Source organism: Scyliorhinus canicula, chromosome 8, assembly GCF_902713615.1.
Source record: "Scyliorhinus canicula chromosome 8, sScyCan1.1, whole genome shotgun sequence".
NCBI lineage: Eukaryota > Metazoa > Chordata > Chondrichthyes > Carcharhiniformes > Scyliorhinidae > Scyliorhinus > Scyliorhinus canicula.
This window is the reverse complement of record NC_052153.1, coordinates 21,466,260-21,482,920: the sequence shown is the minus strand read 5'-3', so window position 1 is coordinate 21,482,920 and position 16,661 is coordinate 21,466,260. Positions and strand designations below refer to the sequence as shown.

The window sequence follows — 16,661 nt, the reverse complement described above, 5'->3', positions numbered from 1 at the left end:
GCCCCCTCACCGATGCTGCGACCGGTGAGGGGCTGGTAGCCATGCCATAAATCACCCAGCCTCCACAAAATAAACGGCCGGAGAATTGCTGGGTTCGTGGCCGCACATGGAGACAGCCTGCAGCGGTCGCGCCATACAACCTGCCGCTGGCCGTAAGTGGACCCGACCTGCCAGATAGTGCCCCCCTGGCCACCCCCCATTAATCCCCCCGACCCTCATGGAAACCACCCCCTACCCCCCCCCCCCCCCCCCGCCCAGCCAGCAGCTCGGTTCCTGCCCGACTGTGGCGGTGCTGGACACAGTCCCCAGCCACCACACCGCATTCGCACACAGCTGGACCACACTGATGCACGATCAATAACTCTCGAAGTGCGACTGGAGTACAATTGAAGGCTTTATTGGAATAGATGTTTCCCCAGCAGCGCAGGTACAGAATGCAGCAGCTAGGGAGACACAGACTCTTATACTCTGCTCTACTGGGCGGACAGGCAGGCTTCATCAATGGTTTTACAGTATCAGGTACCTCCAACACCAATGGTCTTACAGCATCGGGTACCTCCAATCTAGGTACCATAATACCCCTAATACCGACTATCACATTCACCCCCTGTTAAAAAAAGAATCCGGAGTGGGTGGTAGTCTCACGTTATACAGCGGTGGAGGTTATGGCGGTACCTGTTGGTGGTACAGTGTCTTGCCTTATCACATGTCACACAACTATTTGCAGTATTCATTTACAAGTACATTTCACAATGAAACAATTAGTCAATCGGGGGCCCTGGTCGTCCTCTGTGATTGTCGCAGTTTCGGCGGCGATGCAGGCTCCGGCTCGGGCATCCGTGACTCCGGGAGCGTGACCCCGGCTTCTTCAGCTTCATCACCCCTGGGTGGGACCAGTGGAAGGACCGAGCCACCTGGGAAGGGGGCCACTTTGGGGTCCGCGCCGGTGGGAGGCAGGGTGGCGTACTGAGGGTTAGCGTGAAGGAGGTGGACCCTCTCGACCAAGGGGTCCGATTTGTGCGCCCGCACGTGTTTGCGGAGCAGAATAGGTCCAGGAGCTGCTAGCCAGGTTGGGAACGAGGTCCCGGAGGAGGACTTCCTAGGGAAGACAAGGAGACGTTCATGAGGTGTTTCGTTGGTCGTGGTACACAGCAGTGATCGAATGGAGTGGAGTGCATTGGGGAGGATCTCCTGCCAGCGGAAGACTGTGGATTTCCTGGACCGTAGGGCCAGGAGGATGGTCTTCCAGACCGTTCCGTTCTCCCTCTCCACCTGCCCGTTTCCCCGGGGGTTATAACTGGTTGTCATGCTCGAGGCAATGCCCTTGCTGAGCAGGAATTGATGCAGTTTGTCGCTCATGAAGGAGGACCCCCTATCACTGAGTACGTAGGCGTGGAAACTGAATAGGGTAAAGATGCTGTGGAGGGCTTTTATTTTTTTTAATTTTTAAAAAAAAAAATTTTTATTGAAATTTTTACAAAATATAAACAACTCAACTCTATTAACAAAACAACCGCGGTAACACCCCAAGAACAATTCCCACCCAACTTCAAAAGCAACTACAAACAAAAGAAAAAAACAAAAGAACACCCAACAACAAAAGGGAAAGAGATAACACCCGCCATATCCCACAAACCCATTTACACAGTTCTCCCTCCCCCCGATCCAAACCCCCCCCCCCGCCCTCCCTCCTCCCCCCCCCCCCCCCCCCCCCCCCCCCGCCCCCGGGTTGCTGCTGCTGCCGGCCTATTTCCCTACCGTTCCGCCAGGAAGTCCAGGAAAGGCTGCCACCGCCTAAAAAACCCTTGTACTGATCCCCTCAGGGCAAATTTCACCTTCTCCAATTTGATGAACACCGCCATATCATTGATCCAGGCCTCCACGCTTCGGGGCCTCGCATCCTTCCACTGAAGAAGAATCCTCCGCCGGGCTACTAGGGACGCAAAGGCCAGAACACCGGCCTCTTTCGCCTCCTGCACTCCCGGCTCCACTGCAACCCCAAAAATTGTGAGTCCCCAGCCTGGCTTGACCCTGGATCCCACCACCCTCAACACCATCTTCGCCACCCCCCTCCAAAACTCCCCCAGCGCTGGGCACGCCCAAAACATATGGGCGTGGTTCGCTTGGCTCCCCGAGCACCTAGCACACCTGTCCTCACCCCCGAAAAACCTACTCGTCCTCGTCCCAGTCATGTGGGCCCTATACAGCACCTTGAACTGTAAGCCTCGCACAGGAAGAGGAGGAATTCACTCTCTCCAGGGCATCCGCCCATGTCCCCTCCTCAATCTCCTCACCCAGCTCCTCTTCCCATTTACCCTTCAGTTCCTCCACCAAGGCCTTGTCTACCTCCTGCATCACACGGTATATGTCCGAAATCCTCCCTCCTCCAACCCACACCCCCGAGAGCAACCGATCCCGCACCCCTCGTGGGGGCAGCAAGGGGAACCCCTTGTAGAGGGCTTTTATGACGGTGGCCGCGGTCATGTCGGGACAGGGGATGGCAAATGGGAACCGGGAGTACTCATCAATCGCGTTCAGGAAGTACGTGTTGCAGTCGGTCGAAGGGAAGGGCCCTTTGAAGTCCATACTGAGGCGGTCAAAGGGGCGGGAAGCTTTCACCAGGTGCGCTTTCTCTGGCCTGTAGAAGTGCGGCTTGCACTCCGCGCAGATTTGGCAGTTCCTGATGACGGTTCTAACCTTCTCGATGGAGTAGGGCAGGTTGCGGGTCTTGATAAAATGGAAGAATCAAGTGACCCCCATTTCATAATATACACCAGTATATCATGGTGCAGACACACACTGATGGACATACACTAGGACCAATCAACATGCACAAACACCGCAGTCAATCACCAGTTAGAACACACGTACTATAAAGATAGAGGGCATCACTTTTCCCGCTCATTCTGGATGCTGCCTCTCAGAAGCACAAGAGCTCATCAAGTACAGTACAAACTCACACCGCGTGCTGAGAGATTCAACTGATTCGGACAGGCACAGGTCTCTAGTTAAACTAGCATCGTGTAAACCCACAGTTATAGTATGTCTAGTATTTTATAAGAGTTAACAAAATAGTGTTGAACCTTCTTCAGTGTTGGTGGCATATGTCTGCTTCACAAGTCCACAGTGCCCAACACTTCATAGTACCAGTAGTTGAGGGATGTTAGTAATTCTGAGACCTACCTACCAATGATCAGCCTTCCACCAATCTTCAGCCATCCTACAGTATGGACACTGTTTGCCGGCCGCCGCCCCTCCGCATTACCGGGAACCTGGGCTCCTATTGGAAGATTTTTAAACAGCGCTTCCAGCTATACCTTGAGGCCATGGACCTGGAAGCTGCCTCGGATGCACGGAAAACTGCTCTCCTCCTCTCCACAGCCGGGGACCATACCCTCCACATCTTTAACTCGCTCACCTTCGCTGACGGGGAGGATAAATCAAAGTTCAAGACGATCCTCCTAAAGTTCGACAGCCACTGCGAGATCGAGGCAAACGAGAGCTTCGAGTGATATATATTTCAGCAGCGCTTACAGGGTAAGGACGAACCTTCCCAGTCCTTTATCACCCACCTCCGTGTCCTTGCGCAGTCCTGCAACTACGGGTCCACCTCTGACTCCATGATACGCGACCAGATAGTTTTTGGTGTGCAGACGGAGCCCCTTCGCCAGCAGCTTCTTAAAGTCAAACAGCTCACCCTGTCCACTGCCATAGAGACCTGCGTGTTCCACGAGCACGCCTCCACGCGATATTCCCGCATCCAGGCCGCTGAAACGGCGCAGCAAGCTCTCCACGAGGCAGAACAGGTCCAGGTCATCAAGTCGCTCCAGGGCCTAAGCCTGGATGAAGACAGCCATTTTGCGCGCTTTTCGTGGGCTCCCGCGCTGGGATGCAACGAATGTGGTGACGTAGAAGAACGTACTGCGCAGGCGCGCACCACGCTGGATCGTACCGCGCATGCGCGGTGGTGTAACGAACGCGCCGACGCAACAGCGTGTGGCAACTGTGGCTCCGCCCACTTAAAGCGGCAATGTCCCACGAAGACCCAACAATGTTTGCAGTCTGGCAAACTTAGCCACTATGCTGCTTTATGCAGGTCGACTCAGCCTGCTAGTTTCCGAAGATCCAGCCAACCTTGCAGGGTTGTCCGGGCCATTCAGCCCACAATCAACGAGCCTGTCCCAGACCTGTCCTCTGACTTTGACAGCGATGACCTGCAAGCCCCTTTCCAAGTCAGCATCATAACCAAGAACAGGATGTCTCCTAAGTGCAGCACCAAACCCATTCCGATACACAGCATTGATCCGGATGATGAGTGGTGTGCTACCCTTACGGTCAACCAGAATTCTTCGCCCACCTCAGAGACTGAATTTATGAACTTTGATAATTTATGGACTCTGAGATGTTTCCTTCCTTGTTAGATCATTTTCTATTGGTTTGTATATAGCACTGTTCTTGTTCAATTTGGTGCATACTAATTATCTGCACCAGGCACCTTCCCTTGTATATAGCTTTGTTTCCTGTATATAGATCTGTACATATGTCTTCGCACCTCACCTGTAGTTAGGAACATTCTTCACACACCCACAGTATTTATTGTCACACATTCACATCAAATTTTTTTTTAAAGGGGGAATGTCATAATATACACCAGTATATCATGGTGCAGACATACACTGATGGACATACACTAGGACCAATCAACATGCACAAACACCGCAGTCAATCACCAGTTAGAACACATGTACTATAAAGATAGAGGGCATCACTTTTCCCGCTCATTCTGGATGCTGCCTCTCAGAAGCACAAGAGCTCAACAAGTACAGTACAAACACACACCGCGTGCTGAGAGATTCAACTGATTCGGACAGGCACAGGTCTCTAGTTAAACCAGCATTGTGTAAACCCACAGTTATAGTATGTCTAGTATTTTATAAGAGTTAATAAAATAGTGTTGAACCTTCTTCAGTGTTGGTGGCATATGTCTGCTTCACAGGTCCATAGTGCCCAACACCTCACCTCGGGTGGCAGAGATCCTCGTGGAGGGTGCGGAGTCGGTCCGCTTGTGCGTTGGCACATGTGCCGTGGGATAGGGCATTAGGAGACTCATTTAGCTTCCCGGGACGATACAAGATCTCATAGTTGTAGGTGGAGAGCACGATCCTCCACCATAAGATCTTATCGTTCTTTTTTTTTTTTTTAAATTTAGATTAGCCAATTATTTTTTCCAATTAAGGGGCAATTTAGCGTGGCCAATCCACCTACTCTGCACATTTTTGGGTTGTGGGGGCGAAACCCACGCAGACACGGGGAGAATGTGCAAACTCCACACGGACAGTGACCCAGAGCCGGAATCGAACCTGGGACCTCAGCGCCGTGAGGCGGTTGTGCTAACCACTAGGCCACCGTGCTGCCCCAGATCTTATCGTTCTTTATCTTGCCCCGCTGTGCATTATCGAACATGAAGGCTACCGACCATTGATCAGTGAGGAGCATGAATCTCCTGCCGGCCAGGTAATGCCTCCAATGCCGAACAGCTTCAATGGAGGAATGACGGATTTCTGAAGCATGGAGGGTGCGTGAGAAGAAGGCCACGGGCCTGCCCGCTTGGTTGAGGGTGGCTGCCAGAGCTATGTTGGCCGCGTCACTCTCGACTTGGAAGGGAAGGGATTCATCGATTGCGTGCATCGAGGCCTTTGCGATGTCTGCTTTTATGCAACTGAAGGCCTGGCGAACCTCTGCCGACAGGGGGAAAACCGTGGCTTGGATTAGTGGGCGGACCTTGTCCGCATAATTGGGGACCCACTGGGCATAATATGAAAAAACCCCATGCAACGTTTCAAGGCCTTGGAGCAGTGTGGGAGGGGAAACTCCATGAGCGGGCGCCTGCGTTCGGGGTCGGGGCCTATGACTCCATCGTGCACTACGTAGCCGAGGATGGCTAGATGGTCGGTGCTAAATACGCACTTCTCCTTATTATAGGTCAGGTTAAGGAGATTGGCGGTGTGGAGAAATTTGCGGAGGTTGGTGTCATGGTCCTGCTGGTCGTCGCCGCAGATGGTGACGTTGTGGAGGTATGGAAACGTGGCCCGCAAACTACTGGTCAATCATTCGGTCCATCTCCTGTTGGGACTAGATGTTTCCCCCAGCAGCGCAGGTACAGAATGCAGCAGCTGGGGAGACACAGACTCTTATACGCCACCTTACTGGGCGGAAGCAGCAGGCAGGATTCACCAATGGTCTTACAGCATCGGGTACCTCCAACCTAGCTACCGTAATACCCCTAATACCGACTACCACACAAACATTCCCCGCGCCATTGTGAACTTGGTTTATCGAGGGTGGAGAGCCTTATGGTGATGTCCTGAGGCTGTTCCAACAGTGCGCGCCGAGCTCCGCAATGATGCAGTTTCGGAGGGGTCGGAGCGAAAATAGGCACCGCCCCCAATTCCATTGTAAAAAAGGGATTCTCCGCCCGATCGCCGATTACGATATAGGCATTGGCAGATATTCGCCAAATATCTCCTTCCACAACTCAAGTGTCAACACTTTGTTTAATGTCAAAGGCGCTGCCGAATCAGAGAATAGTGACTGCAAAAGAGACCACTCGACCCATCGAGTCCATGTCAGCTCTCTGCAAGTGTAGTTCAGCTAGTCCCACTCCCTGGCAATTAGTTTTTTAAATCTTCAGGTGTATCCAACTCCCTTTTGAAAGCCACAATTGGGTGTTCCCCCTCGCCACACTCAGGCATATTTATTCTACATCCTAACCGCTTTCTCGGTCAAAATAAAATGTTTTCTGATGTTGCCTTTGGTTCTTTTGCCAATCTCCTTAAATGGATAATAAAAACAAACGGAAAGGGCTGGGGCAACAACAGAAAGAAAGATAACGAGCAAGTGTGGCAACTGGGCTTCCACCCGAATCAGCTTTCGCGGAGTTGGTGGAGCAGATCTTCAATGACAGCTCCCCCAGACCTGGAAGGTTTCTTTCCAAAAGGCACCTCTAGAGATCAGCCCAAGGCGATATAATTTAAAGAGGCGGAACTGAAAATTGCTGGATAAAACTCAGCAGGTCTGGTGGGGGGGGGGGGGGGGGAGAGAGAGAGAGAGAGAAACAAGTAAACTTTTTCGAGTGCATGCAACCCATCTGCAGAACTTTTAAAAAGTTTGTGGGAGATCATTCCCCAGATGCAGGGCAATCTGGAAGGTGCATAATCGGGATGCAGAACGTGGCAATTCAAATTGATAATATTTATAATAAGTCCCCTGGACGAGTGGAACTCGAATTCGTGCAACAAGCAGCATTTTTATCGAATCCTACTTCTTGCAATCAGCTTTCTATTTGCGTGGATTTAATGCTGCCTGTTGCAATGAAGCTTTCAAGCCCTGCGGACAGGTTGCAAAGCTCTCCCGGCGCTTCCAGTGCGCAGCCTCACCCCGCGCGGCCGCCGCCGCCTTTCCGCGCGAGCACCGTCTCGTCCAATGGGCGCGCGGCCTGGTTCTGGCCAGCAGCTGTCAATCAAACCGGGGAGCATCTCTCAGCCAATGGCGTGCGGCCCTCAGCGGGACGACCCGCCCCCGTCAATCACGCAGCCTCAGCCAATGGCGTGCGAACCGTCGCTGTCAATCAGGCGGCCGCCAGCCAATGGGAGTAGGCGGGACAGCTGAGCGGAGCCAGGCCCGCCGGAGCCCGCAGTGTGGTGAGGGAGAGAGAGAGAGAGCCGGACAAGCGAGCCCGGGGCGAGAGGCCGAGTCAGGAGACCCAACCCCCCCTCCTCCCACCCACCCCCACCGGGACTGCGGAGAGAGGGGCTGGGATCGAGAGCCCGGTTCCGGGGCCTGAGTCAATCCGCCCTCTCTTCCCCCCCCCGGCTTCACTCCCCAAGGCCAGGGCGGCCTGGGGGCCGGGATGGAAGCGGCGGCGGCAGGTGAAGGTGGTGGAGGCCCGACCGCAGCCGCCCTCCGGCCACCGAACAATGAGCCCGCGGCCGACCGCGACGACACGGGGCCCGAGGCGGGCAGCAGGAGGAACAAGAGGCCGAGGCCTGCGGGAGAGGAGCGGAGCGGCCCCGGGGAAGAAGAAGCGGCGGCGGCGGCGGACTCGAGTTCAGGGGAGTTACCGCGGGACGGAGGCCCGAGCGGCGGCGACGACGACCAGCGGCGGCGAGCGCCCCGAGACGGGGGCTGCAGCAGCCGGCCGGGCCCGGAGGCCGGGGCTGGAGGAGAGGAGCCACGGGCCGAGGTGACGGGGCCCCGGACGCGCTCGGCCAGCGGCCGGCTGCCCAGAGCTAACGGACTGGCCAGGCAGCCGGACGGCGCAGCGGCCGCTCCCGGCGGCAGGTGTGTGAAAGCGGCCGAGCCGCCGCCGCCTCCCGAGCTCGGGAACCAGCAGCAGGACGGCGGCGAGAGCGACCGGGAGCAGGAGGCCGCCGACCCGAGCTACGAGGTGCAGCAGGGCCGGCGAATCCTGAGCGAGTTCCTGCTCGACAAGCACAAGAACCTGACGGCGCCGTTCGCCCGGCCCGAGGGGGAGGCGGCCGAGGGCGAGCGGCCGCCCGTCTGGCTGCACAAGATGGAAGAGAAGTTCGAGCAGAACCAGTACGGCGGCATCACCGACTTCGTGGCCGACTTCAGGCTGATGCTGGAGAGCTGCTACCGGCTCCACGGCGTGGACCACTGGCTCTCCAGGCAGGCCCAGAAGCTGGAGATGATGCTGGAGCAGAAGTTGACGCTGTTGTCAAGGTGAGTGAGCTCCAAGGGAGGCGAGCACTCTGCCCCACGTTGGGCACGGACATGGCAGGGCTGGGGGCTGGATTTAACCAAGTGATGAGGACCAGCATCAGTTCACATGTCAACATGAAAAAGCCCCATCTAAAATCCATCCTCCTTCGGATGGCCCGACGCTATTTCTACTCAGACAGCGACCCCATTGGGGCCAAGCTCTCTCCCACTTGATATGATCCAAGTCATGTCAGACTGGAAACTTTTAAAAGTGTCTGTCACTCACTCTTTGAAGTGCGTCTGTCCCTCACTTTCTCTCTCAAGTACACCTGTCCGTCCCTCTTTTAAGTGTGTCTGCCCCTCTCTCCAGTGTGTCCCTCACTTTCTCTCTCTTTCCAGTGCGCTTGTCCCTTCACTCTTAAGTGTGTCTGTCCCTCACTTTCTCTTTTCATCGCGTCTGTCCCTCACTTTCTCTCTCTCTCTTCGTATGTCTGTCCCTCTCTTCTCTCACCCCCCCCCCCCCCCCCCCCCGACAGAGGCTGCCAGACCTGATATTTTCCAGCACTTTTTTTTTGTTTCAGATCTCCAGCCTCTGCATGCATGCAGTATTTTTATCTATCTGATTTCTACACATGGGCTACGAGTGGGTGGGAGGTGGGGCGTGAAATAATCCCATGTGAATACATGCGAGCGGCCGACAAGCTTCCTCCCACCCATAACCAACTCTGCCCACTGCACTGATTTACTTGTTTCCTGCCCATTCTTTCCTCCCCTGTGAGGATGTATGGAGCAAATGGGTCCAGGAAGGCAGCAAAAGAACCATGAAAACTGTATGCTGGACCGGTTGTATTAATTAGTATGATAATGCTCTATCCATACTGGTTTAATCATTTGGACGTAATCACTGCGGCATTATTAAGAAACATTGGATCGCTGGACATGTTCACTGACAGAATCACAGGTGGCCATTTGGCCGAGTTGGCCTGCTCTTGCTCGCTGAAACAGCACTCTACCTAATCTCACTTCCCTGCCTTATTCCCATAACGTACACATTATTCCTTTTCAGAAAGCAATCCAATTCCTTTTTGAATACCTTGGTCGAACCTGTCTCCACCATCCTTTCAGGAAGTTCATTCCAGATTCCATCCACCCTCGGGGTGACAAAAGTTTCCCTCCCATCACTCCTATTCATTTTGTGCACTATTTTGAATCTGTGTCCTCTAGTTCATGATGTATTCTTGAGCGGGAGCCATTTTCTCACTATTTACCCTATTCATACCCCACCGATCTTGAATACTTCTATTAAGTATTTTCTCCAAGGGAAAACAGACCCAACCTCCAGTCTATCCTCCTAGCTGCAGCTTTTTTTATTCCTGGAATCATTTTTGTGAATCTCCTCTGTACTTTCCAATGCCATCATGTCCTTCCTGGTGCCCAGAATTGGAGGCAGTATTCCAAATGTAGTCTAATTGGTGTCTTGTACAAGTTCAATACGTATCCTTGTAGTCGTGTCTCTATTAATAAAACTTAGGATGCCATATGCTGTATTAACTGCTCTATCTACATGCCCAGCCACTGTCCATGACTTGTGTACGTATAAACTGAGTTTCCTTTGTTCCTGTCTTTTATCCTTTGTTTTATATTATCTCTATATTCTTCCTGCCAAAATGATTCACTTCATTTCCCTGCATTGAACTTCATCTGCCACTTGTCTACCCAATCCACCTTGTGAACTATTGACTCTTTGATGCCTGATATATCATAATCAAAGAATCCCTACAGTACAGAAAGAGGCCATTTGGCCAGTCGCGTCTACACCGACCCTTTGAAAGACCACCCTACCTAGGCCCAATTCCCCTGCCCTGTAACTTCACTCTAAGGAGCAATTTAACATGTCCATTCCACCTAACCTGCATGTCTTTGGACTGTGGGGGGGAAACCGGAGGCAGCCCATGCAGACATGGAGAGAAAGTGCAAACTCTGCACAGTCAGCCAAGGCTGGAATTGAACCTGGGTCCCTGATGCTGTGAGGCAGCAGTGCTAACCGCCGCGCTGCCCTAAAATTGTGACCCACTCGTTACTTTCTCTTTGGAATTGCAGTCAACAAATGGAAATAAAATAAATCTATATATTGGAATTGTTTGCCTGTGCAAGGAAAATCAACTGTAGTTGTTTCCAAACACTCAAATATGCAAACTATTTTGGTACTGCTCTGAAATCTGTCCCCGTGAAGTAAACCAGATTGTTTCTAAAATTTTGGAAGTGGAGCTGCTCCTTGAAGTAGTACCGTTTGTGTGGTGGGAACGTCGAGAGGGGGAAAAAAACATTATTTTGCCTCAAATGGCCAACTGCAATTTGTGTGGTGACGGAATAGCCAGCTTGCACTCAGCAGAATGTCCCGTTAAGGTGATGTGTTGAGGTTGCTTGAGGGGAGGAATGTTGACCTGGGGACCAGTAGAATTCTGTTCTTTCTAAGTGCCATGGGATGTTTTAGATTGACCTAAACAAGCAGATAGAGGTTCTGTTTTAAGAATTGATGCACTTTTTCCTTCTGTACTGCACAGAAATCATAATCTGTTTATATACCAATGTCTTGTAGTGCGTATTGAACCCATGGCTCTTTGACTCAACTTGAGTGCTACCAGCTGGGCCAAGTTGACAAAACTTTTGATTTGTGTTAATTTCAAACTGTATATCACCAATCCACAGCATCCGCTTTCTCCAAAGGTTCTGTAAACATATAACTTTCTGAATAAAGGAGCATGTCTGATTAAGCAACTGCTGCAATAAAGACTGAAGAATTGAATGCATACTTAAGTGCAGTATTGCTTTGTCCTTGTAAACATCCTTTCACCTAGCATTTTAACGCCCATTTAACTTGTATATTCTGTACTGTTCCTGTGAGTTCATGAGTGCAACCTCAATGGCTATTGGTGGAATCTGAAAATATTTATTGTTGAATGAATAGGTGTCTGCTCTTGAAGTAAGCTAAAGGTTTTCACCTGAAGGGCACATCTTCACCCACTCATTGTAGTGAATTTTAGACCGTTCTCTCAGGTGCTGAAGTGTTTTTTCAGTAAGTTGCAGGAGCAGCAACCACTGAAAATACCATCACAACTAATTTTCTACGTGTTTTTTCATGGGATGTGGGCTTTAATGCCCTTGTGGTCGTGAACCACCTTCTTGAACTGCTGCAGTCTACCTGGTATAGGTACATCCACAATTCTTTTAGGAACCGAGTGCTTGTTTGTTTGTTTTTTTTGATCGAGCGAGAAAGCATAGTGATTAGCGTTCCATGTCAAAATGGTGAATAACATGGGGGGCATGCAGGTGGTGCACTGCAAAATATTTTATGGAGGTCTCTTGATCCAAACTGTATTTTTGAGTCCGTTTGGTTGAGATCTGTTGCTTGACCTGAATGTATAACTTAGTCAAGTTCGACTTGTGTTGCAGCATAGAACAGGTGTTCACTTTCACCAAGATCTAGATAAATCTGTTTTCAGTTTGTTAGCCTTGTCCTACCTGTGCTTTTTAGTGCTCCACAGCACTTGATGGTCTTCTTGATTTGTCGTCTCTTACTCCTCCCCGGGGTACTTTCAAAATGTTGGCAAAATACAAGAGATAACCGCTTTCTTTTGGCCATTCTCACCCTAGCATCATTTCTCACTCTGCATTTGGCTCGATAACTAGTTTCATTTGATAGATTTTATCTTGTCAAGTCCATTTCTTACAAACTTCATTTCTTGTTGGCATTGCATAGTTGTTTTACAATTTAACCTTTTGTGACTTATTTCATTTTGTTTAGCTTATGCCAATTTTATTTTTATTCCAGTGCAACCCAAAATTTATTTATCTATTTTCTCTCGATTCTAACATTTCTCTACTCTTCATTGGTTAGACTTAAAGCGCTAACTTAAAATGCATTGACTCTCCAAATAATGAATTTTGGAGCACTTGGTCTAACTCCATATTATGCCATGTATATGTACCATAGGTAATGAATATGTGCCATGTCACAGAGCAGAAAGGGGAGTAATAGTAAAGCATGTAACTTAAAGACTTTTGCCAAAATTAACACCCTGCAACTATACATTCAAATGTTTTTGTAGCACCTACACCCCAGAACTGTCCCTTCCACACATTCCCAGCTTCTTGAATATGAAGTATTTTCTGTAAACTGTGCCTGTCTCCTTTTCAGTGTTCAGCCTGTGTCCCTTGAATCTGAAGTTTCTTACAATCAATGCTGACAGGTTGTAAAGTGTTCTAGGTCAGGACGTACCTTCGCAGATTCACTTTTTATTGACACTGATACTAGTTTTAATGAGCTATTTACCAATTGACTCATCACTTTAATGTTGAGCCCTGTACTTTCCTATGGCCATTTAGTTCATATTCCCACCGTGTTAGTTTTGCCGTTCCCATTGGATTGTCTCTTCCCAATTGTTTAAATCCTCCTTCCTCTGATTTGGTGTAATGTGTAAACTTAAATAACATGCTTCTGTTCCTATGTGTTTTGTGACTGATTTTGTGAATAAGCCTTTGATTTTATTCACACAGGATTCCTTTATCTTTGTTCAGTCAGTTTCCTCTGCCTATCAGTGGCTTTTTTATCTCATCAATTTGAATGCAATCCCAGCCTGTGTTTGAGTTGATAAGTTAGTTGGGGTAGTAATTGATATCCTGGAGTTTGCTTCAGAAAGTACTAACCCAGATAAAGGCTAGTAGGTCTGACTGGGATACTTTCTGTGGCAAAATAACTTGTTGTCTAGACTAAGCATTAAAGAGTGGCCACTTGGGTAAGGTGCCTGAGGAGCCATGTCTCTAAGGTTGGCACCATCAAGATAGCAAGCAAGAAATTGGAGGTTTGTGGGAAGGGGCAATATTATACTGGTGTGTTCCTTTATGGGGAAAAAAAGTCCACAAAATCTCTACCCTGCATTCACTAATGTATTTCAGTTGTTGACCCATCTCTTAATTTTGGGGCATGAATACAAGTTCAAACATCCTTCCTGGGTCCATCTCCATAAGTGGTGAATATTTCAAGGATGCTCAAAATTTGAGAGGCAGTATATATTAACAATACCTAATATGATTCATACAAGTCCATTGGGGAAATGTATTTTATGATCAAGAGCAGCTGATTTTACCACCATCTTTACACCTCGCAGTTTTGGGATGCAGATATTGTGTCCTGATTACTGCCAGACAAAGATCTGACTTGGCAAAGCACAAAGATCCATTAGGAGGCTGGTACAAACATGGAATGTTATATATTCTGCGTAATATCTTTCTTTTGTGTGTAATGCTGAGGAGCGATATTTCTTGGCCATAATGATGGTATCAGTGGAAAAACTCTAAAACCTGCATATCTGTATCTGAGTATAATGTTCAAAGTTACAACACACGATAAATTACGGTCATGTAGATCATGATTTCGCTTCTCGCCTTGCAACACTACAGATGTTAATATTTTGCACCGTCTCATTTTAGTTTTTTATTGGGTGGCAGTGGTTAGAACTGCTACCTTATGGGGCTGGGGACCCAGGGCGCTGGATTGGATTTGTTTATTGTCACGTGTACCGAGGTACAGTGAAAAGTATTTTTCTGCGAACAGCTCAACAGATCATTAGGTACAAGGAAAGAAAAGGGAATAAAAGAAAATACATAATAGGGCAACAGGTATTCAGTGTAACTACATAGGCACCGGCATCAGATGAAGCATACAGGGGTGTAGTGTTATTGAGGTCCGTTCATAAGAGAATCATTTAGGTGTCTGGTAGCAGCGGGGAAGAAGCTGTTTTTGAGTCTGCTCGTGCGTGTTCTCAGACTTCTGTATCTCCTGCCCGATGGAAGAAGTTGGAAGAGTGAGTAAGCCGGGTGGGAGAGGTCTTTGATTATGCTGCCCACTTTCCCCAAGCAGTGGGAGGTGTAGATGGAGTCAATGAATGGGGGGCAGGTTCGTGTGATGGACTGGGTGCTGTTCACGACTCTCTGAAGTTTCTTGCGGTCCTGTGCCGAGCAGTTGCCATACTGGGCTGTGATGCAGCCAGATAGGATGCTTTCTATGGTGCATCTGTAAAAGTTGGTAAGGGTTAATGTGGACATGCCAAATTTCCTTAAGTTTCCTGAGGAAGTATAGGAGCTGTTGTGCTTTCCTGGTGGTAGTGCCAACATGGGTGGACCAGGACAGATTTTTGAAGATGTGCACCCGTAGGAATTTGAAACTGCTAACCATCTCCACCTCGGCCCCGTTGATGCTGACGGGTGTGCACAATACTTTGCTCCCTGAACTCAATGACCAGCTTTTTAGTTTTGATGGCATTGGAGAGATTGTTGTCGCTGCACCACTCCACTAGGTTCTCTATCTCCCTTCTGTATTCTGACTTGTCGTTATTTGAGATCTGGCCCACTGGTCCTATCGTCAGCAAACTTGTAGATGGAGTTGGAACCAAATTTTGCCATGCAGTCACGTGTGTACAGGGAGTAGAGTAGGGGGCTAAGTGCGCAGCCTTGTGGGGCCCCGGTATTGAGGACTATTGTGGCGGAGGTGTTGTTGTTCATTCTTACTGATTGTGGTCTGTGGGTCAGAAAGTCGAGGATCCATTTGCAGAGTTGGGAGCCATGTCCTATGTTTTGGAGCTTTGATATGAACTTGGCTAGGATTATGGTGTTGAAGGCGGAGCTGTAGTCAATAAATAGGAGTCTGATTAAGGAGTCCTTGTTGTCGAGATGCTCTAGGGATGAGTGTACGGCCAGGGAAATGGTGTCTGCTGTGGGCCAGTTGCGGTGGTATGCGAATTGCAGTGGATCAAGGCGTTCTGGGAGTATGGAGGTGATGCGCTTCATGACCAACCTCTTGAAGCACTTCATTACGACTGAAGTCAGCGTCTTCACGACTGTTCAGATGGAGTTTGCACATTTTCCCTGTATGCTTGGGTCTTGCCCTCCTCACAACCCAAAGATGTGCAGGGTAGTGCTCCTTAATTGGATAAAAACAATAGTTTTCTTATTTTTCAGTTAAAATCTGGTTCTCTTGCACACAGCCTTGTGTTTGGGCTATTTCTTCTGTACTGATATAACCCAATTGATATTGTTGAGTTTTCCTTGACTGTATAAGCATAAAATTGGAACAGATTTGAAGAGGCAACTTCAGGTCATATCAGGAATCCAGCTTTACTTCTGAATTTCTGCATTTTCAAATATTCACAGCTTAATTATAGAATCGCGGAATGGTTGCAACGCATTAGGCCATATGGCCTGCCGTGTCTGTGCTGGCTCTCTGCAAGGCTAGTCCCTCTCCGTAGCCCTGCAATTTCTATCTATTCAGGTGCTTATCCAGCTCATTTTTGAAAGCCACAATTGCCCCAGCCCCCCTCTTTCATTCCCAGGCACTGCATTCCACATTCGAACTCCACCCTGTGAAGAGGTTTTTTCTCTTGATCTCTTTGGTTCTTTTGATAGTCATCTTAAATCAATGTCCCCTGATTCTTGACCCTTTTGTCATTGGGAGCAGTTTCCCTATCTACTCAGACCCCCCTCATGATTTTGAACACACATCTCTCAAATCTCCTCTCGACTTTGTGTTTTCCATGGAGAGCCCAGTTTGTCCAATCTACCCAATTAACCAAGTCCATCATCGCGAGAGGCATTCTCATATATTTTATGTACCCTTTCTAATGCCATTGCACCCTTCCTAAAGTGTGGTGCCCAGAATTGGACCCACACTCCCACTTGAGGCAGAATCAGAATTTTATTAAAGTTCACCATAACTTTTGTACAATCTACTTCCATTAAGTGGAGATGTCGGCGTTGGACTGGGGTGAGCACAGTAAGAAGTCTGACAACACCAGGTTAAAGTCCAACAGGTTTGTTTCAAACACGAGCTTTCGGAGCACTGCTCCTTCCTCCGATGAATGGAGAGGTATGTTCCAGAAATATTT

The 16,661-nt window shown here is 49.4% G+C and overlaps 1 protein-coding gene across 2 annotated transcripts in view; it reads left to right on the top strand.

Moving 5' to 3' along the window:
- Positions 1 to 7,719: 7,719 nt before the first annotated feature.
- Positions 7,720 to 16,661, top strand: part of LOC119970154 (uncharacterized protein KIAA2026) — a 110,188-nt gene continuing 101,246 nt past the window's right edge. The window contains exon 1 of one of the 2 annotated variants that reach the window (XM_038804254.1): positions 7,720 to 8,742. In XM_038804254.1, coding sequence (XP_038660182.1) covers positions 7,910 to 8,742 — 833 coding nt within the window. In that variant the 5' untranslated portion in view covers positions 7,720 to 7,909. The remainder of the gene's footprint in view (positions 8,743 to 16,661) is intronic. The other variant, XM_038804253.1, reaches the window with a different exon arrangement.